Below are 25,563 nucleotides of genomic sequence, written 5' to 3'. Positions count from 1 at the left end.
CAAGAGAACAGAGGAGGAGAGAAATTGGACACCATGTGTACAGACAGTTCTTTCAAGATTGGTAAAATAAAGGAGGACAAAGGGGCCAGAGCTACAGGGAGATGCAGGGTCAAGATTTTTTTCTCTAAACCTGGGATATAAATATAAATATGTATGTTTATATTGCTGCTGGTGGTAATTCAGTAGTGAGTGAAAAATTCAGAAGAGGGAGAATTGCTGGATCAATGAATGTCCTTAGGTAGGCAAGAGATGAGATGCAATGTGCAGTAGAGAGGTTCATCCTGAGAGGAATGCAGACAGACACTTTCTTCATAGGAGTGCAAGGAAAGCAGAATGGGCACAGATGCAGGGAGGTGGGTAGCTATGGTATCTGGACATAGGGAGGTTCTCTTCTCATTGCTTCTGTTTTCTCAATGAAATAAGCAGCTCAGTCATTAGCTGGTAGTGAGAAACCAGAGGAAGTGGAAATTTGAGGTTAGAGAGGAAGGTTTAAAATAGTTCTCTAGGGAAATAGAAAGCAGATGGATTAGGGCAATGTGGATGGATTGCCAGACAGCATTGAGTCCCTTTGAGATTAGTGACCATAAATTTAAGGCGAAAATAGTCAGTGGGATTGTGTGCTTTTGTCCAGCTGTGGTCAGCCACCCTGGTGGAGATGCAGAGTGGGTAAAGAATTGAATTTAACCAGGATAGACGTTTGGCCACGTGAAGGCCCTGAAGGGAGAGGCAAGAAAGCTGATTGTGTATTCTAGGCTGTGAGTATAGTGGTGGCCTATGGGGTTTAATCTGAGTAAAGCAAATGAAGACATGCTGGGATTTTAGTTTTTGATGCAGCTTAGGGATCAACGAACTCAGGGTTTTGGAGGATATTGGAAAGCTAAGAGGTGGTCAGTTAGGGAGTAGAGAAGCCTGAAACTGTGATTCTGGAGTGGGTGCAGGTACTGATGATAGGGTCTAGAGCTAGTGATTCTCAGCCCGGGGGGTTTCGCCTCTGAGGAGGCATTTGCAATGTCTGGAGACGTTTTTGGTTGTCATAACTGGAGGCAGAGGAGATACTGCTGTCATCTGGTAGAGGCCGGGGTGCTGCTCAACATCCTACAAGGCATGTCAGTAGTGCTGAGGTTGAGAAGCCCTGGTTTAGGGTATGATAAAATAAAAACTTCAGCTGAATTTAAATTTAAAGGAGTTTAATTGAACAATGAATGAATTGCGAATTGGGCAGCCTTCTGAGCCAAGGTAGTCTCAGAGATGCCAGCACAGCCATGTGGTGGAAGAAGATTTATGTACAGAAAAATGAAAGTGATGTACAGAAAACGGGAGTGAGGTACAGAAACAGCTGCATTGATTATAGCTTGACATTTGCCTTATTTGAACACAATCTGAACAGTTGGCTACATTTGATTGGTCAAAACTTGGTGATTGGCACAAGATGATTGGCTACGGCCTGTTTACACCTATACTTGCTATAGTTCACAGTGTACAGAAAAACCCTTATGCTGAACTTAAAATATGTAAGGAGGCAGCTTTAGGCTAAGTTTGATTGAACAAGTATGACCGTAGAAATGAGTGGCTGGGATAGGCCTGATCTTACCCAGATTGTTGGAGAAGAGAAACAGACTAAGGTTTTAGAACGTTTATCTTACAACTGATGAAATCTCCAAAAATGATGACAAGAGTAGTATTAGAGAAAAGCGTAGATAGCCAGGGATGGAAGAAGCTAATTTCTCAGTGTGTGGAGTCATTTTCTTTTTCTTGAGCTAGCTGATAGGCTAGCTTTGGATTTCATAATCCTGGCTAAGAGCTACACGTTCAAATTAGCCAAAGAGTGTTGTGTGTTTTTTAAAAAGTCACCTGTTTATTAACTAACTTTGGTGTAACGAAATCTTTGTCTTAAAATAGATGCCTAAAAGCTGTTTGGGAATTTGGTTAGTCTTTTTGCTCAAAATTCTGTGACTGTAAACGTGGACGTGTGGTCTAATTCCATCTTTAAATAATGTTTCAGGATGACAAGCCTTGCAACCAGGCCTTGAGGAAGGGATCTGGTTTAAGAAAATCCTTGAGAAGGCCAGGTGCAGGGGCTCACGCCTATAATCCCAGCACTTTGCGAGGCCGAGGCCGGTGAATCACCTGAGGTCAGGAGTTCGAGGCCAGCCTGGCCAACATGGTGAAACCCCTTCTCTACTAAAAATACAAAAATCAGCCAGGCATGGTGGCAGGCGCCTGTAATCCCAGCTACTCAGGAGGCTGAGACAGGAGAATTGCTTGAACCCAGGAGGCGGAGGTTGTGCCACTGCACGCCAGCCTGGGTCACAAGATTGAGACTCGGGAAAAGAAAAAGAAAGAAAGAAAGAAAGAGAAAATCCTTAAGAAACCTTATTTATAGACTTTAGAGACTGTGGCTTTCCAGTACTCATCACCATGGAGAAAACTAGTCAAAATCACACAGAGTGAATAAGGGTTGCAAGCCAGTGCTGCTTCCTGGAATAAGCTGGTCCACTAGTCTAGTCTTGTGCTTTGTCCTTCATTTTGAACTCAAGTGCCCTGGGGCTACTTTTCTGCCTACCCACAATAGCAAGGAACTCTTTTGTTTGCATCTCCTCTGAAAGAAATGCTTGTTTTGAGGTTTGGACCACAAATAATAATCTGTTGTTCCCTGTAATAATAATCCACCCTCTTTAGCAGAAAAAAAAATCTGCTTGATGCAGTATGGCTATCAGTTTATTTAAAAGAATAGCCAAAAGTGCCCATTGTGTCCTGAGAATAAACATTTGCAAGATGGTTGGGAGGAATGGGGGAGTACTCTTGTTCTCCTTGGCTGAGAGTCAGTTAAGTCTTCAAGGAGAAAAAATTCTGAAAATGACCATCAGTCCTGGCTGACAATACTCTTCCTTATTCTGCCCATCTGTTACATTCTAAGAATAATTGCAACACTGCAGATATTTATTCCAAACTATTTCTTTAAAAAATATCGAAGATGGATATTTTTAAATTACCAATTTTAGGCCAAATAAGTTTTTTCTTTTTCTGACTTTCATTTTGTCTGTGAAAGCATTGTTTTTATAGCAGCATGTTCAAGTTAGCAATCTTTAACAATTTGGCAAATACTTTTAGCAACAATCCTTAACAATTCCTGCAGTTGCCTGTGATTGCAGATCTTGAAAAAAGAGCCATTTTTATATTCCAAGTGGTAGACACATATTAATTACTATTTCCTGGGCTTAGGCTAACTGACAAAACTTGATGGGTAAAATGAAAATGTGATATACGGTGTAATCAGCTGTTTACTTACGTAGCACAGTGAAATCTTATGGTAGGTATGGTTTCACTAACAAAACCAAAATAAGCATTTTTCTTCCTTAAGTTCTTTATAAGAAAAGGATCAGTTAAATAATAAATGTGGCTTTAAAATCAAGTTATATCTTAGGATAGTTTTAATTGCATTATACATGGATGATGAGAAGAGTTCAGTGTGATAATTGCGTAACAGATGCGCATCAGAACTACTTAAAGAAGTAAAAATACGCCCATCACGTCATTAAAAATAGACCATCAGGGAAGCCACCAAGAAGTCCTTCAGAAGGTGAATGAATAAACTGTGGTACGTCCATACAATTTGTATATTATTCAGCAATAAAAAGAAATGAGATATTATGCCACACAAAGACATGGAAGAAAGTTAAATGCATATTACTAACTGAAAGAAGCCAACCTTAAAAGGCTACATGCTGCATGATTTTAACTAGATAACATTCTAGAAAAGGCAAACCTATAGAGACAGTATAAGGTCAGTGTTTGCCAGGGATGTGCGGGAAAGGAGGGCAGGAATAAATAGGTGTAGCACAGGAGACGCTTAGGGAGTGAAACTAATCTATATGATACTGTAATGGTGGAGATGTCACTACACACCTTTGTCAAAATCCATAGGATCTACAACACTAACTCAAATCCTAATGTAAACTATGGACTTTGGTTAACGATGTTATAACCATATTGGCTCATCAATTAAAACAAATGTATAGCACTAATGCCAGATCTTAATAATAGGAGAAACAGGATGGCCATGGGGGAGTGAGGGAATATGAGAATTCTACCTTCCATTCAATGTTTCTGTAAACCTAAAACTGCTCTTTTAAAAAGTCTATTAGTTAAATAAATATTCAATGTAGCCAAACTAATAAGCATATCTTAACTAAAAAGCAATACAAACCTAAACTATCAGCAATTATTCTGTTTATGGTACTATTCTGATTGAACTTAGCTACAGAATATTCTGCCAGAAATATGTAATGGCAATGAATTACTGTATATATCTAGTAACTTTGCTGTATCTTTTCTTGTCTGGCAAAAATGTGCAGTGGTATTCATGCTAAGTCCTACTTTTAACTACCCTTATTCCTCTCTCTTCAGTGACAGCCGGAGTATCAGCCTTGGAAGTATATACACCAAAAGAAATCTTCGTGGCAAATGGTACACAAGGGAAGCTGACCTGCAAGTTCAAGTCTACTGATGAGACTGGCGGGTTGACCTCAGTCACGTGGAGCTTCCAGCCAGAGGGGGCTGACACTACCGTGTCGGTAAGAATGCTTGACTGCTCTTGGCTACTCCTACCTCACAGGTTTCTTTACTGCTGTATAATTAGTGATCCATTTTTCTGATGGTTCATTTCTAAAATGAGTGTATTTATTATCTATCATAGACTTCAAGGCCCTTCTCTTGCTTCAGGATAAAATAAGTTCAGCATGTCTTAAATGCAGCTGGTTTCCTTGTCTTTGCTCAGTTCCTCTCCACCATCAAATCCCATTCTGAAATTGATCTTAATTGACTCTAATCAGGATTTATCCTGCATCTTTTCATCTTTCATTGCCCCATTTTTATTGATATTTATTTTACATATTACCAGATTTTATATATATGTGTGTGTATGTACCTTCTGATTTGATTATTTTTTTAAATTTAGCGTATAGTCCATCTGATTTAGCAATATTGATTGGGAGCTTACTATGTAGTGGGTTACGTAGGGCCTTCAAAAATGTCTAAAACAATCCTTGCTGTCACCCAGAGATGATTAGAAGGAAGGCTGATATATACTTGACTTTGGAGTAAGATGAAGGATGTAACAGAAATACAGCACCAGAGGGTTGAAAAAAAGGTTAGTTAGTAACTAATGGAGTGCTGGTTATGCAGTGGGTGTTTATTAAACATGAACTGACTATCCTGGTTCTGGTCTGTAAAATGGAGATGATAAAACCTCCCACACAAGGGTGTTAGGAGGATAAAGTAAGATTATACAAGACAAGTGCTCAGGAAAGTGTCTAGCTCTTGAGTTACTAATATACACAATTTGTTGTTACTGTTGCTCTCCCAGCATGTTGAATGCCCTTCAAATATTGGCACATATTTTAGTACTGTTGCACTTTTCAGGTTGTTAGTACTTAGCAAGGACAGTCTATCATCTATCTTTAAGAATACCCAGCTAGGTGCGGTGGCTCACGCCTGTAATCCCAGCACTTTGGGCGGCCAAGACGGGCAGATCACGAGGTCAGGAGATCAAGACCATCTTGGCTAACACGGTGAAACCCCATCTCTACTAAAAATACAAAAATTAGCTGGGCGCGGTGGCAGGTGCCTGTAGTCCCAGCTACTCGGGAGGCTGAGGCGGGAGAATGGCATGAACCTGGGAGGCGGAGCTTGCAGTGAGTGGAGATCGCGCCACTGCACTCCAGCCTGGGTGACAGAGCGAGACTCCGTCTCAAAAAAAAAAAAGAATACCCAATTCTGAATGGTGAGTTACATTTGTTGATCACCACCTAGATGTTGGGCCCGTCATATGCCTATGCCATTTACTCTTCACAGCTCTATGTGGAAGACAGGGTGGGGAGGATGGGAGACACTGACTCAAGATTATTCACTAGTGGCCACACCACACAGGTTAGAATTGTTGAAAGTTCAATACAGTATGATTTCCCTTATATATTATTTCTCTCTCAGGTAGAAAACTCTGCTAATAATATTTACTGCCTCATAGGTTTTAGGGATTACCTAAGGCAGTGCTTCTCAGTATTTTTTAAAATTTATTTTTAAAAGGAGCCTTTTGACGTTTTTTCTTAATCTCTGCCCCCTTCCATGAAATTTTAATATGGTAGATATCCTCTGTATCTGTTTTATATATAAAAGAGTAAGATTTTCTCAAAGCTTCCCACCCAAGAGCAAGTGTTTGCTCCCTTGGGGGAGAATCTGCCCTATGGAGAATGCATAGTCTAGAGGTCTTTATAAGAGAGGCCTTCCCTTACAGTAGCCATAATGGTGAGCACAGAGATCCATACAGATATCGTGGGAAGACATACAAAGGCATTCTCTGCTTCACATAAATATGGCATCAGCATAGAACATACACTAATGTTCCCATAGAGGCAAGATTAAACACATAAGTTTACTCAAGAGAATCCAAAGAACTATTTAAACATTTAAAGATTTCCCACTGAAGTCTTTTGCAAGAGTTGGTGTGAGGGCCATTATTTAAGTCCATAGAAAATGAAGCAGTCATCAGGAAGACACCAGAGGTAATAACTTTCTTTTAAAGAGCAGTTCCATTTCTGCTGGAAACAGTCTGGTCAAGTGGGTCCATGAAGGTTTACATAACTCAGGCTTACTATTCAGAACATGCTGTAATTCTGATTAATATTTTTAGCTAATCAATTTATACTTACACACGAGTCTGATTGCAGTTAATCCGAGCATGTTCAGTTATTGACATAGGATCCTTTAATTCCAAAATGTCGGGACACATTTAATAAGATGAGTGGGTTGCTTTTTTGTTTTTGTAGGTTTTACAGGAAAAGTATATTCAAACCCAGTATATTCAAAAGCCATACTGTAGATGGCTTTTTTGTCCCATGGCCTCAGGATCCACATATCTGAAACTGAACTCATTTTTTCTCCCTTCTGTTTCCCTTCTTTGCCTTTTTGTTTTGTTTTGTTTTTGGCGGGGGGAGGGGGGCGTGTAATTATGTTCATCTAGAGATGAGTTTTGTGATCAATTTTTGTTTTGTTTTGTTTTGTGTTTTCTGCCCTTTCCTTCCCTGTCCCTTACCACTTCCCTTCTGTCCCCAAGAAATAAGAACCTTTGCTGGTTCTTCCTACTTTGTTTCTAGCATCTAGCTTTTTGTCAGCCTTCCCGTGTCTCTGCTGTCTATTGAGCAATGTTAACTGTGTGCCTGGTCTCGTGCAGTAACCCCTTGTTATTCTTCTGCTTCTGTGTTTTCATCTTTCAATCCAACCCTCATATGCCAGCAGATGCGTAGTCTTATAACAGTTCTTTCACCTTTCCACTGCAAGTTGTCAGAAACTTAGATACCCATTGCTGACAACATTTGTCTAGAATTAAAAGCTCATTACAGTTTGGCCCAGCCTACCACTTTAGCCACGCTTCTGTTCTCTTACGGCATCACTTCCAGTTTAGTAAAAATGCTTTGTGCTTTGTTTTCCTACTTCTGAACACTTGTCATTTAAGCTGTACCCCATTTTTACCTTCTGTCTCCTCCATAATGCCTCTTTTTTTAAAAAAACCTTTTAGCCCTTAAAACTCACTACCCTTATCTGGGCCATTCCTGTAATACAGATCCCTTAATATGACAGTTTTCCTCTTCTTCATCCTGAATATGGGTGTTTTAAGAGGACATGCCTATCTTACATCTTTAGTATACCTCATAGCTTTAGCACCATGGCTTGTACTTTAAAAATATTGATTGATAATGATTCTAGTCTTTTCTGTGAATTTTTCACTGTTTTATTTCCATCTCTCAAAGGTTTGACCAAGGCATTATTCCTCAGTTTGGTTCAGCAAACTATGTAGTTCCGGCTGTGTGCAAAGTGCTAAGGAGTACAGAGATAAATACAGCTTATCCCCTGCCTTCAAATGGCCCCCAGTCAATGAGGGAGCCTGCCTGAGGGAGCTGTCTTAGACCCAGTGCTGGGAAACAGCATCATGTAGCTCATCCCCGCTGGTTCACAAATGTAAGGCAGGGAATATGTGGAGATGTTGTGGGAAGGGAAGGCAGAGAGCTGATGATGGAAGGATTCGTTTGCAAAGCTGAGAGTTTATGGTTCATTTTTCTGGTGAAGAAGAGAGAGTGAAGGACTTTGAACAGATAAGACATGATCTCACCCAAGAGGCATTAAACATTGAAAATAGCATAAGCTTTGAAATCAAAGCTGAGTTTGAACTCCATCTCTAAAACTTGTAACTTTGGGAAAGTAACCAAGGTTTCCTGAGCCTCACATTCCCTGTTGATGAAATATCAGGTAGGTGAGTCTCACCTTGCAGGGTGGTTGTGAGGGTTGGAGAGTTGTTGGGAGACAGTTTTCCTTGGGTCTTTCACGTTTTTGCACACCTTGCTAGCAAAGGCACTGGCTGCCTTTGTTCTGGACTTTGTTTGTGCAGTAACTAGCCTTGGAAAGCAGAGATGATATTTCCCTCTGGAGCAGAGGACAGGTTTGTTTATTCTTGAGTATAGTGAAGGTAGTGTCTCCATTCAGGGCTAAAGTCAGACATGTCTTCTGCCCCTTGTAAGAGATTTGTGTTCCCTGAGCTTGGGGTTACTCCGCTGTGACATAATGCCCCTGCCTGCACAACATCCATGTGAGCCCCTCCATGTCATGGCTGTGGGACTTGGGGGGCAAGGGGAACAAACACATGCTTTCTGCTCATAAGGGTCTTTGTTTCTGAGTCTTCTTCATGGGAGTGAAGATTTCACAGGAGTCTGTGTCTTCTGTCAGCCATGTATGAACATGTGGCCAACTAACTTTGTTAGCTTGTAAGTAGGGTAAAATCCCAGACCCTTCAGCGTTCTTAACAGGCATTTAGATCATATGAAATGCAGGGTAAATATTTGATAAATGTTATAATAATAACCATTATTCTTTATCAGTGATCATTTAGGCATTGTGGAAGATGATGAGTTAGACATACCAGTTAAGAGGCCCAAAATAATGAAAGCATAAAAACAGACGTTGTCATTGGGAACTGAATAGAGAGAAGGGAGAACTGAGAGAAACTAATGAGACAAATTGACAATACTGGGGGATTAACTGGATGGGAAGAAAGAGAATCAAGGATTACTTCAGCCGGGCGCGGTGGCTCAAGCCTGTAATCCCAGCACTTTGGGAGGCCGAGACGGGCGGATCACGAGGTCAGGAGATCGAGACCATCCTGGCTAACATGGTGAAACCCCGTCTCCACTAAAAAATACAAAAAACTAGCCGGGCGCGGTGGCGGGCGCCTGTAGTCCCAGCTACTCGGAAGGCTGAGGCAGGAGAATGGCGTGAACCCGGGAGGCGGAGCTTGCAGTGAGCAGAGATCCAGCCACTGCACTCCAGCCTGGGTGGCAGAGCGAGACTCCGTCTCAAAAAAAAAAAAAAAAAAAAAAAAGGATTACTTCAAGATTTATGGTTTGGGAAAGAAACGGTAGCCATCAGTGAAGATGGGATACATGAAGATGGGAAGATGAAGTTTGTAAGAGAAGGTGACAAGCTTGGGGGAGAGGGGCAGTCAGGTGGTAAAGTGAGTAGGCAGTTGGGCGAGGAGTCTAGAGCTTACGGGACGCTATTGATAAGAGGTCTGGGAGTTAAGAAAATCCAGATGATCATTAAATCATGGGAATGGATGAGTCTGCACTGGTGTTTTCAGCATGCTCAAACAGTTCTGAAAATGTTCTGTTTGCATTGCTAATACAGCTGGTTTCTATCCCCAGCTCCACCATCACCCGGGCCATGAACCAGACATCAGGCCTCCAGCATAGCTGCTTGGATTAGAGCCAAGTGTGAGGATAGATCCCCTCCCACTGGGCCTTAACCCTGCTTCCAGGTGCTGAATTTGACAAGGTTACTTTGAGAAGACAGTTCCTTTGCTGAAAGCAGGACTGACGAGAGAGTGAGGAGTGGAAAGAGAAAGGGGTCAAAGGCTGAACTTTCAAAAGCCAGCAAGAGTATCTTGTGTTATCTGGACTTTGTTCTTTTCACACACCCATGACTTTTCCATAGGAAACCAGAAGGAAGAGGGAGAAACTCAGATTAGCTGATCTGAGATATTTAGGATTCTTTTCCTTTGTGCCTTTGTGTATCTTAGTGGTAAGCTAAGTGAACACTAAGCTTTCTGAAGCCTTAGGGATCAGTGGGCTCAATTATGGTGTTATTGGAAGAACATTGACTTTGAAGACTCAGATGGGTCTAAATTTTACTCTGGGTCCCCAGTTACTATCATTGGGACCTTGGGAAAATGGCTTCTCTTAAGTCTCCATTTTGTCTTTTATAAAATTATGGGTGGTAATAATTATATCAGTGAAATACTGAGAGGATTCGAGATGACGTGTGAGTCTGATTCTTCCATTGAAACCTGGCAGAGTTGAGTCCCATGATCTCTAAACTTCTATCTGGCTTAGATTCCATAACTTGTGATTTGTAGTATGATGTTGCATTTCTTTCAGTATGAAGTCTTTAAAAGAACCTTTCATAGCATGCACATTACAGAGTTTAGGAATTCTGCCTTTGAGAATAGTTCATGTGTTCCTTTTTTCTAATTGCAGTTTTTCCACTACTCCCAAGGGCAAGTGTACCCTGGGAATTATCCACCATTTAAAGACAGAATCAGCTGGGCTGGAGACCTTGACAAGAAAGATGCATCAATCAACATAGAAAATATGCAGTTTATACACAATGGCACCTATATTTGTGATGTCAAAAACCCTCCTGACATCGTTGTCCAGCCTGGACACATTAGGCTCTATGTCGTAGAAAAAGGTACTTCCTTGAGTGTTTTCGCAGTAATAATGCAGTCTCCTTTATCTCATGTTTGGATGGAGAACCAGAGTTGCATTTCATGGTGGGTTTGGAGGGAGGATTTTTGCCGTACAGTTGTGCTCTCTGTTGCCATGATCCTGTGGCTCTACCAAACACATTTGGAATTGGGGAACTGTTGCTCATTCTGACCCAGAGTGGCTGATTCTCCATTTTTATTCCTACCGTCTGGAGCCTATTAGTCTAATTTCAGGAATATTAATTTTTCAGTGTTAATCAGAAGAAAGACCAAATTCATTATGTTTGGATGTGATGGACAGTGGGAAAGAAGGAGATTCATACTGTTTTATACTCTCCAGGAGAAAGTTTTCAACAACAGCACAGTTATTTCTCCCTTTTGATTTTGAGAACAAACAGGAAATGTAGGTTCTGGTGTCTCATTTTTGAGACAAAGTCTGCTTTGTCGGAGAGTAGATCCAGGTAAATTCACACCTCCAGTTTCTCGTTAGAGCACTGAGAGGGATTGTAGGTGTAGAAATGCTTAGTTCCATAGTTCATTCTTTCTCATCTAATATTCACATGTCATGAATTACATAGTAATAGGATAGACAGTGGGATCTCATAGTTTGTATAATAAAAGAGGGTACAGTAACTGCTAAATGAAAATACTTGCTTGTTAATTTAATAAAATTCCATGTTTTCTCTCTGTAGCAACGTACCTTAAAACTATTTTGTTCTTGGCTGGGCGTGGTGGCTCAAGCCTGTAATCCCAGCACTTTGGGAGGCCGAGACGGGCGGATCATGAGGTCAGGAGATCGAGACCATCCTGGCTAACACGGTGAAACCCCGTCTCTACTAAAAAATACAAAAAACTAGCCGGGCGAGGTGGCGGGCGCCTGGGGAGGCTGAGGCAGGAGAATGGCGTGAACCCGGGAGGCAGAGCTTGCAGTGAGCTGAGATCCGGCCACTGCACTCCAGCCTGGGTGACAGAGCGAGACTCCGTCTCAAAAAAACAAAACAAAACAAAACAAAAACCAAACTATTTTGTTCTTTTTCTCTAGAGAATTTGCCTGTGTTTCCAGTTTGGGTAGTGGTGGGCATAGTTACTGCTGTGGTCCTAGGTCTCACTCTGCTCATCAGCATGATTCTGGCTGTCCTCTATAGAAGGAAAAACTCTAAACGGGATTACACTGGGTAAGAAACACTGTTTTTTAGGGCAGGGGTGGAGGGAGGGAATCAGGGTTTATAAAAACTTATGTATTTAATGAAAAAAGGATTTTGAAGAATTAACTACTGTTTTCTTTCATGTCAGAATCAGGCAGTCTCCTTTGGAGGTGTTCTAACATGGGCAAGCAGAAATCAGTGGGCCTGCTATGAAATGTGGAATGATTCTAATCTTTGTTCCAGTTTCCTTCTTAGGTTTGGTGAGATGAGCTGCTCAGCAGTTTGTGCTCTGTGTTTCAATATATGCACTATGCAATTAGTATTCTTAGTCTTAAGACTTAAGACTTAGTCTTAAGTCACTTACCCAATTTAAGAGTTTAATTTCAATTTCTTGGTAATAAACTCACAAGGTGGTTCTTTCCAGTTGGGAAATATAAAACCCTAATTAAGAAGAAGTTGTGAGCTGGAAGTAGTGGCATGCGCCTGTAGTCCCAGCTACTTAGGCTGAGGTGGGAGGATTGCTTGAGCTCCAGTGTTTGAGTCTAGCCTAGGCAACAGAGCAAGACCCTGTCTCTTAAAAAAAAAAAAAAAAAAAAAAAAAGAAGAAGAAGAAAAAGAAGTGGTTTTAATAAACTACCTCCCCCAGTCCAATGTGATGATGGTGCAGGGATTTTCCTTTTTGTAGTTCCCCTACCCTACTCCAAGCTTAAGTATCTTTATTGCTTTGATCATTCTTAGCTAGAATCACCCACAATGGGATAATGAGTTGATAACAAAATATATCAGCAATAAAGAAAAATAGACTTTTTGTTTATGGCTTCTCAAATGGAACACGTTTAAGCATAGGGTGCGTGTCTAATTAAAGGACCTTCTCTTTTCCCCACCCCAGCTGGAAAGCTAACCCATATAAGCTATGTAGAACTCATGTGGTAAGACTGGGAGCAGAGGCTGGATTCAAGTTGATGTAGCATGAGCAGTGTTGCAGGTGCACAGATCTAACTTTAACCATCCTGAAGGGACTCTGATGGGAAAGGATTGCATGTCCTGAACTCTTGCTGGTGGATGGTGGGAACCTCTATCTATGGGCTCTGCTGATCTAGAGTTTTTAGGAGTGCCGTGTTTTAACAAGTTTGAGTGTTCAAATTCAGATATTACTTGCTTGGAATGCTTCTATTCTGCTGACTGTATCTGCCCCCCTTGCATGGTGAGTGTTTTATGATTAAATATAGCTGGACGATTGATTTTCAACATGAGACTAATCCAGGGTGGTGACATGCCAGTCTTTGTAGTTCTTGCTTTGGGGTTAATGAGGGGCAGGAACAAGTTCCTTCGACTCCTGCATGGCATCGTGAATGCTGCTGTTCTTCTTACTTTGGTTTTTTTCCTCCTCCCTACCTTTTCTACCTTGGTGTGCTGGGATCAGATCCTGCTTATCTTCCACTTCTTAAGAAAAGCTGACATAGAAGACACATTGGGACTATAACAGGGCTGGGTCTCCTCTTCCACTCCCACTAGACACATGGTAACTAATCACATTGCCCGTTGCTGTTAATATTCCTGTGTACGTATTCAGCCCCTCTCCCTTGTTAATGACTAACCAGCTAGCTCTGAGCTAACTCAACAGCTATGATGATTTGTCCACAAGTATGTCACACGTTTGTATTGGAAACATGTTGAGCAAACCATCCGGATGAAACTGGGTTGTCAAGTTACATAGAGTTTTTATGCACATCTGAATATTTGTGCTCTCCGTGTAAAATGCCATTGCGTATGTGTGTGTGTGTGCATTAGTTTTCTTTTTTCATACATGTATTGTGTTATCAATAAGTAAGATCCTGACTGATTATGTCTTAGAATAATTAAACAATTTTGGTTCAGAGCATGTAGCCTCCCATTTCAGAGAAGGAACAGTTTGCAGAATGCATGGTATGCTTTGGTCTTAGTAATGACGCTTTAAATGTGATTCTCCCCAAACTCCTAAGTTTTAAAAAGTATACATCATAAGGCTTTAAGCTGTACTTATGACACATCGCATTGGAAAATCCCTACGCTGTACCCCAGCTGGCTTACTTCCTGGCATTCACTTTCCCTGATTCATTTATGAGACAGTGCTTGTTGTTAAAGACTCCTGTCCCCGTGAAAAGGTTCAGCCTGTGTGACGTGGCATTCCCTAGTTTCTCATTCATGACTTCCTGGGTTTTTGGGGGGATTTGATTGCGGTATTGGTAGGGAATAAAACTATGGAGAGAACAAGATAAGCCAAGACTTGCCTGGATATATATCTGTAATTTAAAACATACATTCAGAAGGGGTTTGCCTTTGATTGTAACAAAAGTGAATTGCCATTAAACTATTAAAAGGTACCATAGAGCTTGTTCCCTTGAACCTTTATCCCAAAGGAGGGTTGATGGCAGCGGGAAAAGACAAACAGCAAAAGGAAAAATGTGTACTGTAACCAGAATCTCAATATGATTTTTGTAAACTGGGTTGAAGAGGTTGTACCACATTTGTTTCTGTGCCTCCCCCAGTGATGAGTTCATTGACTTAGAAGAATGAGTGAGTGTCAGGAATAGAAAATAGTTTTAAAATATGTGATCATTTTGGTACCCATTGTTACGTTGTCTTTTGTTTTTATGTATCTGTTGCTTCATCTTGCCGTCACTTGCATTTCTATATTTTTGTTTCTATTTATTATTATTTTTTACACTTGTTCTTCAAATTGCCAATTCTTCAGCTGCAGTACATCAGAGAGTTTGTCACCAGTTAAGCAGGCTCCTCGGAAGTCCCCCTCCGACACTGAGGGTCTTGTAAAGAGTCTGCCTTCTGGATCTCACCAGGTAATGGGTGATTGCGATTCTGCTCACTGCACTGTTCCCTACAGCTTGGTGCTCTGTCACTTCCCTGGGTGTGGAAAAGAATACTGAGCTATGAGAGACAGAGACAGACAGACAGACAGAGACAGAAAGAGAAAGGGTGGGAGTGAGGAATTAAAGGGCTGGCTTAGGAATACCACAGGAAAGTATGTGGTGAAAAATCTGCTTGAGCAAAGATTTCCATGAAACCACCAATAACATAAATTGTTTATTAACAATGTGGCTTCCTTGCCCCAAGCAGAATTAGGAAATGGCTTGTCAGTAAAAGATTCTTCTTTAATTGCCCAAGGAAATGAATCTAGTGAACGAGATTCTTTCTGTATTGAGGTACTCTGTAAGATAAGAAATTAGCAGGGAAAAGTTGGTTTTCTTAGTATTGATAATAAAACAAAAATTATTTTCTACAGATTCTTTAGAAAAAATGGAAAGTAAGCATTTATCTGAATAATTAATAGGCTTGATGAACAAGGAATGGTTTTGGTTTCTACTTGTAGAAAGTACAGAAGAGAAACAGGTTTTATTTGGAAGTTGGCATATAATCTAGCTTTGTGTGTTTTGGCTATCGTATTTTAATTATAATTGTGGCTTGGCAAAAATTCCATACCTTTGTTCATTCACTTTGATTCTTCTGGGGTAGAATGCATGCTAAAGAATTTGGCCACTTATAGCTTTGTCCTAAAAAGGTGTTAGCTGGTGGGAATGGATTTTAGAGGAAATAAAGAGAGTAACAGTGTTGTGGGAAAAGTGCCCATAGTCTTACTCCATAGTTGTTATATGTGGTGAGGAAACTACGGCATTGTGATGTTAAATTACTAAAAGCACACACCTAGTTGGTGACAGAACTGGGGCTAGAACCCAGGTGTCCAGACATTATGTTCTCTACCACAGCATCAAGCTCATTACTTGTTCCTATTCAGTCTATCTGTCTGTCTTTCTCTCAGATTACATAATATGCATCAGATATCTCAGTCTAGTAATTTGGGTTGTCAACAGGAATAGGGTTGTGAATGAAGACATGAAAGTTACACATAGGCATAGCATCTAAAAAAAGCCTTGTAACATTTTTCTTCCGCCCTTGAAGCACTATGGAAGTTGCTTTTTTGCTGAAAACAAGCTAGAAAAAAGAAAAAGAAACTATGGTTTTCAAGACAGTGGAACACGGATTATGCAGCACTGTGATCCCCGAGAGAAGGGAAACAGACAATGTGAGCTGTGTTATTGCCCCAGTGTACCGCCTTGAAGCAGTTCCCACACTGCAGTGTAGGTGGGGAAAATGGAAACCGAGCCCAGCTGTCTCACTGAATTGAGAAGGCAGAAATCAGAATTTGGGGAGGTCAAGGAGGCTAGGATTTATGAGGCTGAGGACCAAAGAAGGAACCATAGAGAGAACGTGCTAGGATGAGCACGAGCGCTTCAGAGATCTGGAGCAGGGTCCCCTTGAGTCTTTGTCTGATTACAGAGTTGTATACACATACAAGAAGACTCTCTGAAACTAGGGGAAGAAGTACCTGAAATGCAATGGGTTGCACAATGCCTGGGGCTCACACAGGTCTGGGACTAGTTTGTGTTCCTAAGAGCCAGAGTAGACAGACTTACAATACACAGGATATTGGTTGGGGTTCTCAAAATAGTCATGCCTAAATGGGCTAAATTAGCACCAGAATACAGGATGCTATGGACCCACCATAACAAAGCTTAAAAGGAAGCCTTTGAAGAATCAAACTAATCCAAAAGTAATTTAGTTGCATTTTACAACAAAGTCCAACATTCTATGCCACAACAAAATTCAGCACCCAGCAATGTAAAATTTATAATATCTGGCACCAATCAAAAACTACCAGGCATGGCCGGGCACGGTGGCTTACGCCTGTAATCCCAGCACTTTGGGAGGCCAAGGCAGGCGGATCACGAGGTCGGGAGTTAGAGACCAGCCTAACCAACATGGTGAAACCCCATCTCTACTAAAAATACAAAAATTAGCCAGGCGTAGTGGTGTGCACCTGTAATTCCAGCCACTCAGGAGGCTGAGACAGGAGAATCACTTGAACCTGGGAGGCGGAGGTTGCAGTGAGCTGAGATCACGCCACTGCACTCCAGCCTGGGCAACAGAGTGAGATTCCATCTCAGAAAAAAACAAAAAAAAAAAAAAACAAAAAAACTACCAGGCATAAAAAGAAACCAAAAAATAAAACACATAAGCCAGATATAGTGGTGTGTACCTGTAGTCCCAGCAACTTGAGAGGCTAAAGTAGGATTGCTTGAGCCCAAGAGTGAAAGACCAGCCTGGGCAATATAGTGAGACCCTATCTCAGATAAACAGATGGATGAGCAGAATTCTTACTCTTTTTAAGTACACATGAAAATTAACCAAATATAGACCATATTCTGGGCCATAAAACAATTCTCATTAAATTTAAAAGGGTTGGAATCATATAGAGTATGTTCTCTGGCCACAATGGAATTAAACAGAAAACAATAGAAAGATACCTGGAAAGTCTTAAATATTTCAAAATTGAATAACCCATGAGTAAAACAAGAAGTTACAAGAAAAGTTAGAAAATATTTTGAACTGAGTGAAAATAACAACATACCAAAATTTGTGAGATATAGCTAAAGAAGTACTTTGAAGATTTGTAGCATTAACTGTTTATATTAGAAAAAATGAAGCTCTAAAACTGATGATCTAGGCTTCTGTCTGAAGAAACTAGAAAAAGAAGAGCAAATTAAACCCAACATAAACAGATAGAAATAATAAAGAGAAGAGCTGTGGAAAAATCGGCTGACATTCTCATTGTTTCCCTGTAGGTAATCTGTCTCTTCTCTCTGGCTGCTTTTCAGATCTTCTTTATGCCTTTGGTGTTCTGCATTTTATATACTATTTAATTATAAATTATTCCTTGTTGCATCTGCTTGTAATTTCATTGGACCTCCTGAGTCTTAAGGTTGATATCTTTAATAAATTCTAAAAAAGTTCCAGTCACAATCTCTTTGAATTTCTCCTTTCTGCATTTTATCTATTTATCTTTTTATGGAACTCTGATTATATGTGTATTGTACTGCCTCTATGCTCTAAGTCTCTTAGCCTCTCTTGCATATCTTTCATCATATTGTCTTTCTGCCATTTTCTGCATAATTTCTTCATCTGCCCTCATTCACTAATTGTTTAGCTGTGACTAGTCTACTGTTTAGCCTCTTTTTAAAGTTTTTAAACTTCAATTTCATATTATAGGTTTATTTTCTAGAAAATTTATTTGGTTCTTTTTAAAATATACCTGACTAATTTTGATAGTTCCTTATAACTTCATTATATTTTCAACTATCTTATTTATTTAAGCATATTAAATATTCTTATTTTATACCTCAAAACTGATAATTTCAGTGTCTGTAGTCTTTATTGATCTGACTACGGTTTTTGTTTCTGTATTTCTTGCTAATGGTGGCTATTTTCTCATCTCATGGGGGTTTTATAATTTGAAGACTATACTTATGTTCTTGGCACTTTGTACAAATTGATTGAGTCTTCATTTAAAATACATTTACTCATGAGAAGATTTGTATTTCTTCTGCCTGTGCCTGTGAGATAAAAAATGCACAGGAGGTAAAAAAATTCTGAGACCTTGCATGGTAGACTGTATAATGGCCCCACAAAGAGGTTCACATTCTAATCTTTGGATTCTTTAGGATATGTTACCTTACATATCAAAAAGGACTTGGCAGATGTGATTAAATTGCCTTGAGATGGGGAGATTTTCCTGGGTTATCTGGGTAGCTCCATGGTAACCATAAAGGTCGTTAGAAGAGGGAGGCAGAAAGGTGTGCATCAGAGAAAGACTGGAAGATGCTGTACTGCTGACTTTAAAGATGAAGAACTCATAACCAAGGAATACAGGCAGCTTCCAGAAGCTAGAAAAAGCAAGGAGACAGATCCTCTCCTGGAGCCTGTGGAAGGCACGCGGTCCTATTGACACCTTGATCTTAACACAGTGAAACACATTTCAGACTTCTGACCTGTAAAACTGTGAGATAATTAATACGTTTTTAACACCTTTAAAATTATCTTTACTCTCCTCCTTCAAACTTGATTGCTAATCAGGTTGGGTAGGATTCCAGGTTGTAAATCATTTTCCTTCAGCATTTTGAGGCATTGCTGATTGTTCTGGCTTCCAGCATTGTGGCTTAGAAGCTGATGCCATTCTGATTCACTCCTAGGGCAGAGGAAGGTGGGGTCTACCTGAGCAAAGGGAGAGTAAAGATCAGAACCAAATTAGGGGTCTTCCAGCAAAGTGGAGTGGGAGGCTGGGTTGGGAAGGTGTTGTGTTAGATAGGCACTACCTAGAGTGTTAAGGCATTGGGGAAAAGATAAGAAAATTTTTTTTCTTTGTGAAGCTTAGTTTTGAATGAGATTGGTATAAAGTAATTTTTGTATATGTATTTGATGAATAGTTGGTTTTCCAGATCCTTTTCTGGATATCGTTGATGCTTTGTATGCAGAAGGTAGGTTTTTGGGTTATGTTGTTAAACAGTGATTGAATGGAATATTTATGTATTTGTCAACTATAGTGCATAGCATAGATAGGGTAATGTTTCAAGAAGTAGTTTTGTGCATTTTTCGTTTAGTCCTCACAACAGTCCTCCAGGGTAAGTTCTTTTGTTGTCCCTATTTTACATATGAAGAAACTGAGGCTTAGTTAGGCAAGTCACTTGTTCAAGGTCAGTAGTTAGTGGCTGAGCCAGATCTGTCCGGTTCTAAGGCACGTGTATATTTTATCCTGTCCAATTTTTTTCACCTCCACTTTGATCATCAGTATTTGTCTCATTTATCTCAAAGAAAGTCAGAATACATAGCTGTGTTTCATATTTATATTTTACTTAAAAAACAGTGAAATAAATACTAAAAAAAGGTGTTCTGTCAATAGTCAATGAGCATATGGTAAAAGCAGATGTTCTGTCTTATTGATTCATGCTAGGATGTTGGGAATGATTCTCTAACACCTGAAGGACTAGAATCAAATTAAATGGGGCTACAAGCTACAGAGACTATGAAAGGTGTACTACAGGACGCAGCATAATGACTCCTGAGCAGTTAATTTGTATCTAGAAGCAGGTCTCTTTGCTCTTCTAGAATCCTTTCTTCCTGGACATTCTCCTCCAGCCTTCACCAGTATGGTTTTTTATTGGAATAAATAATTAGTTTTGGTACAAGGAAACTTCAGAGGTAATTTTATCTCTAGTTGTAACTAAAATAATAGGCCTATATTAAGCAATGTGTTTCTTGAAACATTTTCAGTAGCTCAGGCCTATTCATGTAGAAAGTAGTTGAAAACATATTCCGAGCAGTTTTTCACTTTATTGTTGTAATTCTTTGTGTAAAAGCAAAAATAAATAAATAAATGAGGCGGAGGGTGGGGAGGGTGAGTCCCAAGAGGCAGAGTGAAAACAGCTAGGTTAATGTAGGTTTTGTTGTTGTTTTCCTTCTTTATTCTTGCATACCCAAAAGTGAACGTCTTAGCAATGGTGGGTTCATTTCAAAGTTGATCGTGGTTCAGAGGATCCTCTTGAACTCCTCAGCAGCCTAATTTGCCCTCAAAATCGAGGTGCTGAGGCATGTTCCATAGACACTCAGGGCTCCTTCCACCTCTAAAGGGCACTCAGAATCAGACTTCATGGAGGTGTTCTAGATCGAGCGTGATCTGTCAGCAGACCCGAATCTCAACCTACATCCGCAATTTCTCTGCATCCTTTATTCCATCCATCCCTTCATCTAGCACCTACGTTCTGTCAAGTTCTAGGAAGTTAAGCAAATTCCTGACTTAAGACCTTATGATATTCTAAGGGGGAAGAGGAATGAGAATAACAGGCAGTGGTAAACAGTTTGAAGAATACCAAGTCCATCAGCAGGAAGGGATTTCTTCAATGTTTTCCCATTTACTTTCAACAGATAGTTGTATTCTTTTGACATGAAAGACAGTACTGTCTTACATGAAAGACCTCATTGATATTTTAACGTTTACAGACTAAGAGAGAATTCTGTGTTCTTTTTCCTCTTTACTTTCTCTGTTCTCATTCTTTTCTACTCACATAGCGTATCGATTGTCTACTGCCACATAACAAACTCCTGAAAATATAGTGGCCTAAAACAGCCACCATTTATTTGACTTCCCATTCTATGGATTGGTTGAGCAGATTCTGGTCTGGGTGAGTTCAGCTGATCTCTGCTGGCTCGCTTGTGCATCTGCAGTTGGCTAGAAGCTTGAATGGTAGCTGGACAGTCTACAGTGGTCTCACTTAAATCTAACCATTGGCGGGCTGTTGACCAGGCAGAGAGAGGACAGCTTGGCCATGTGTCTCTCATCAGCCATCAGGCTAACTTGGGCATCTTCACATGGTCATAGTGGCTATGTGGATCCTAAGATCAGTAAGAGAGTGGAAGCGGCAATGTCTGTTGAGGTCTGGGTATGGAAACTGCACAGCGTTACTTCTGTCTCATTCTGTTAGTCGGAGCTGGTCACAAGATCAGCCCAGATTCAGTAGGGGTAGAGAAACAGATTTCTACTCTTGATGGAAGGACCTACAGCATTATGTTGCAAAGAGTAAGATGCAGTGAAGGAAAGAGTTTGTAGCCATTTGTGCAGTCAGTCACACATTGTAAACCCCTTCTCCCATGAACATACCCTAAAACTCTTGGTGAGTTTTTAGAAATTATGATATGGGGTTTTATTATCTAAAAATGGATATAATTTAATGTTGGGAGGTCTGTCCTATTCTTTGAAATAGCTGTTACCAGGGAACAGTTAGTTTTCACTCTGTTCCTAGTAGAAAACAGTCTTTTTTTTTTTTTTTTTTTTGAGACGGTGTCTCGTTGTGTCGCCCAGGCTGGAGTGCAGTGGTGTGATCTCAGCTCACTGCAAGCTCCGCCTCCGGGTTCACGCGATTCTCCTGCCTCAGCCTCCCAAGTAGCTGGAACTACAGGCGCCCGCCACCACGCCCGGCTAATTTTTTTGTATTTTTAGTAGAGACGAGGTTTCACCATATTAGCCAGGATGGTCTCCATCTCCTGACCTCATGACCCGCCTGCCTCGGCCTCCCAAAGTGCTGGGATTACAGGCGTGAGTCACTGCACCCGGCCGAAAACAGTCTTTTTAACTTCCTTTTGTTTTTTGGTGGGGTTAGCATTTAACTTGCAGCTTTCTGAGATGAATATAGAGGGTCTGTATGATTATTAACCATGTGATCTGTTAATATTACCCATGACAGCCATTGTAAAGATAAACACACAGTTTGTTTACTTGATCAGTTAATTTACTTGATCAGTTACCTTAGTGCATTTTAAAATGTATTTGTGTAACAAGACGTTCATAATAATAACTAACATGTATTAAGTGCTATCTGTGAGACACTGCCTAAGTTATAGGTATCATCTTATTTAATTTTCATAACAACAAAAAACAAAAATGTAGATATTATTAGTAATACCATTTTAGAGATGAAGAAACTTGTGCTTAGAAATTTACAAATATGCCCAGGACCACATGACCAGTGCTCTTCTCTAAGGTTCAACAAAGACGATATCGTAATTCAGACTGCAGATCTGCCAACATTCAAATGGATCTAGTCCTCGAGTGTTATTTTCTAACTCCGTTTTTAGATGCACCATTGTATAGCCCTTACAACTGGGCCTGTCCCTCTGTAGACGTTGGAGTACCTGAACTCCACAGAACCCCAGGTTACACACTAAGGACACAGGTTGTTAGGGCTCCTGGATGAGGGCAAGTGTGTTTATTTTAAACCATGTGCTTTTGGCTACTGAGCTTATTATTTCAAAAGTGAAAGCTTAAGCACATTATTAGACTTCTCAAGGAGAGTTCCCCTAGATTGGGAGAAAAGTTGACACTGGGTAATATTAAATTTTTCTTTTAAAACCAGGGCTATTTTGTTGTTGTTTACGACTTTAAGAGTCTGAACTGAAAGAGTCATGAAGTGCAGCCACCTATCTGACCTCTTCCCCCAACAGTTAGGGAATTCGCTCTGCCCCTAGGCCATCCAACCTTCCCTTGCTCTCCTGGATGGGACCCTGACAATTCCCTGAAATTGTAACCTCTTCCTTACTGCTGAGGCTAAGAAGAGGATCTTTTCTACTTTACTCCATTTAGGGGTTTTCTTTCTATCTGTGTAGATTGTGGTTTTTTGTTTTTTCTTTTTAATTTTATTTTAAAACAGGAAGAACAGTTATCTAATATTAGAAATCAAGGAAGCAATATTTGTATTGGTCACGATAGGCTCAGACTAAAAGAATTATGCTGTAAGTAGTTGTATTGAAGAATATTTGAAATGCTTTTAAACTATTTGCTTAAAACTATACCTATTTGTATAATGTGACCAGATTAAATTGATTGTATCTTTGGGTGGCACCAAATATGTTGGTTTCTTGCATGGATTGATCATTCTGAAGCTCATGATTTCTGTGGGTCTCAGGTGGGTGGAAGTTCCCATCTTAATCCTTAAGACTCTTACCCCAATGGAAAGAGGTGAGGATTTCTGTAATAGCTATTAAGATAAGAGATATTAGGCCGGGCGCAGTGGCTCAAGCCTGTAATCCCAGCACTTTGGGAGGCCGAGACGGGCGGATCACGAGGTCAGGAGATCGAGACCATCCTGGCTAACACGGTGAAACCCCGTCTCTACTAAAAAATACAAAAAACTAGCTGGGCGAGGTGGCGGGCGCCTGTAGTCCCAGCTACTCGGGAGGCTGAGGCAGGAGAATGGCGTAAACCCAGGAGGCGGAGCTTGCAGTGAGCTGAGATCCGGCCACTGCACTCCAGCCTAGGCGACAGAGCGAGACTCCGTCTCAAAAAAAAAAAAAAGATAAGAGATATTCCTAAGAAGGAATATTATATTATTACAGAAATTTTCAAACATCAAAAAGGTTTGACGCCAGGCACTGTGGCTTGCGCCTGTAATCTTAGCACTTTGGGAGGCTGAGGTGGGCAGATCACAAGGTCAGGAGATAGAGACCATCCTGGGTAACACAGTGAAACCCTGTCTGTACTAAAAATACAAAAAATTAGCCGGGCGTGGTGGCAGGCGCCTGTAGTCCCAGCTACTCGGGAGGCTGAGGCAGGAGAATGGCGTGATCCTAGGAGGTGGAGCTTGCAGTGAGCCGAGATCACACCACTGCACTCCAGCCTGGGCGACAGAGTGAGACTCCACCTCAAAAATAAATAAATAAATAAAAATAAAATATAATAAAAAGGTTTGAAAGAATAATGTAACAAAGCCCCATGTACCTGCTTTAACTATTGTCAACGTATGTCCAATCTTGTTTCAAAGTCAGTCCTGGACATATCATCCATAAGAAGTCTTCCTGAAGACATTCAAAAGAGGGAAGTCTTTGCTTTGGAACCCTGATGTGATCACTTTAATCATTGCTTCTATGCCTGTAGCTGAAGGAACCGCCAGCTTTTTCAAACCTCTAATCCTTCTGCATCCCTTTTCCAGGGCCCAGTCATATATGCACAGTTAGACCACTCCGGCGGACATCACAGTGACAAGATTAACAAGTCAGAGTCTGTGGTGTATGCAGATATCCGAAAAAATTAAGAGAAGACCTAGAACATATCCTCAGCAAGAAACAAAACCAAACTGGACTCTTGTGCAGAAAATGTAGCCCATTGCACATGCAGCCTTGGAGACCCAGGCAAGGACAAGTACATGTGTACTCACGGAGGGAGAGAAAGATGTGTACAAAGGATACGTATAAATATTCTATTTAATCTTCCTGATGTGAGGAGCCAGTGTTGCATGATGAAAAGATGATATGATTCTACATATGTACCCATTGTCTTGCTGTTTTTGTACTTTCTTTTCAGGTCATTTACAATTGGGAGATTTCAGAAACATTCCTTTCACCATCATTTAGAAATGGTTTGCCTTAATGGAGACAATAGCAGATCCTGTAGTATTTGCAGTAGACATGGCCTTTTAATCTAAGGGCTTAATCAGTCTTAGCATTTATTGTAGTTGGAGGATGGGGATGCTATGATGGAAGCATACCCAGGAGCCTTTAACACAGTACCAGTACCATTTATTTGTCTGCAGCTTTTAAAAAACATCCATTGGCTATGCCACTTGAAAACAATTTGAGAAGTTTTTTTGATGTTTTTCTCACTAAAATATGGGGCAATTTTTAGCCTTACATGTTGTGTAGACTTACTTTAAGTTGCACCCTTGAAATGTGTCCTTTCAATTTCTGGATTCATAATGCAAGATTAGCAAAGGATAAATGCCGAAGGTCACTTCATTCTGGATACTGTTGGATCAATACTGATTAAGTAGAAAAATCCAAGCTTTGCTTGAGAACTTTTGTAAAATGGAGAGTAAAAGGTATCGGTTTTATTCTTCGCTGATGTCCTTTCTGCTTGAAATAACAGTTACCATACAGCTAAAGGAGAGGAGTTTCTTTCCTTCTAAGTAGGCAGAAATGGGATCATTATGTTGCCACTCGGCCACTCTCCAATATCCTAGAGCTTGCTCTCTAGAGAATCACATTCTTTTGCTTTTTTTCTTTCTCTCTTTCTTTTCTTTCTTTTTTTTTTTTTTTTGAGGTAGAGTCTCACTATGTTGCCCAGACTAGCCTTGAACTCTTGGGCTCAAGTGATTCTCCCTCCTCAGCCTCCCGAGTAGCTGGAACGAACTATAGTTGCACCACTGCAGCTGGCAAGAGTCACCTTCTTTATAA

The 25,563-nt window shown here is 40.5% G+C and overlaps 1 protein-coding gene across 2 annotated transcripts in view; it reads left to right on the top strand.

Annotated features, from left to right (window-relative positions):
- Positions 1-25,225, top strand: part of MPZL1 (myelin protein zero like 1) — a 61,953-nt gene extending 36,728 nt beyond the window's left edge. The window contains exons 2-6 of one of the 2 annotated variants that reach the window (XM_025390414.1): positions 4,408-4,574; positions 10,581-10,794; positions 11,853-11,985; positions 14,690-14,792; positions 24,324-25,225. In XM_025390414.1, coding sequence (XP_025246199.1) covers positions 4,408-4,574; positions 10,581-10,794; positions 11,853-11,985; positions 14,690-14,792; positions 24,324-24,425 — 719 coding nt within the window. In that variant the 3' untranslated portion in view covers positions 24,426-25,225. The remainder of the gene's footprint in view (positions 1-4,407; positions 4,575-10,580; positions 10,795-11,852; positions 11,986-14,689; positions 14,793-24,323) is intronic. The other variant, XM_025390422.1, reaches the window with a different exon arrangement.
- Positions 25,226-25,563: the final 338 nt, after the last annotated feature.

This window comes from Theropithecus gelada, chromosome 1 (genome assembly GCF_003255815.1).
Source record: "Theropithecus gelada isolate Dixy chromosome 1, Tgel_1.0, whole genome shotgun sequence".
Taxonomy (NCBI): domain Eukaryota; kingdom Metazoa; phylum Chordata; class Mammalia; order Primates; family Cercopithecidae; genus Theropithecus; species Theropithecus gelada.
This window is presented reverse-complemented; position numbering and strand designations above follow the sequence as displayed.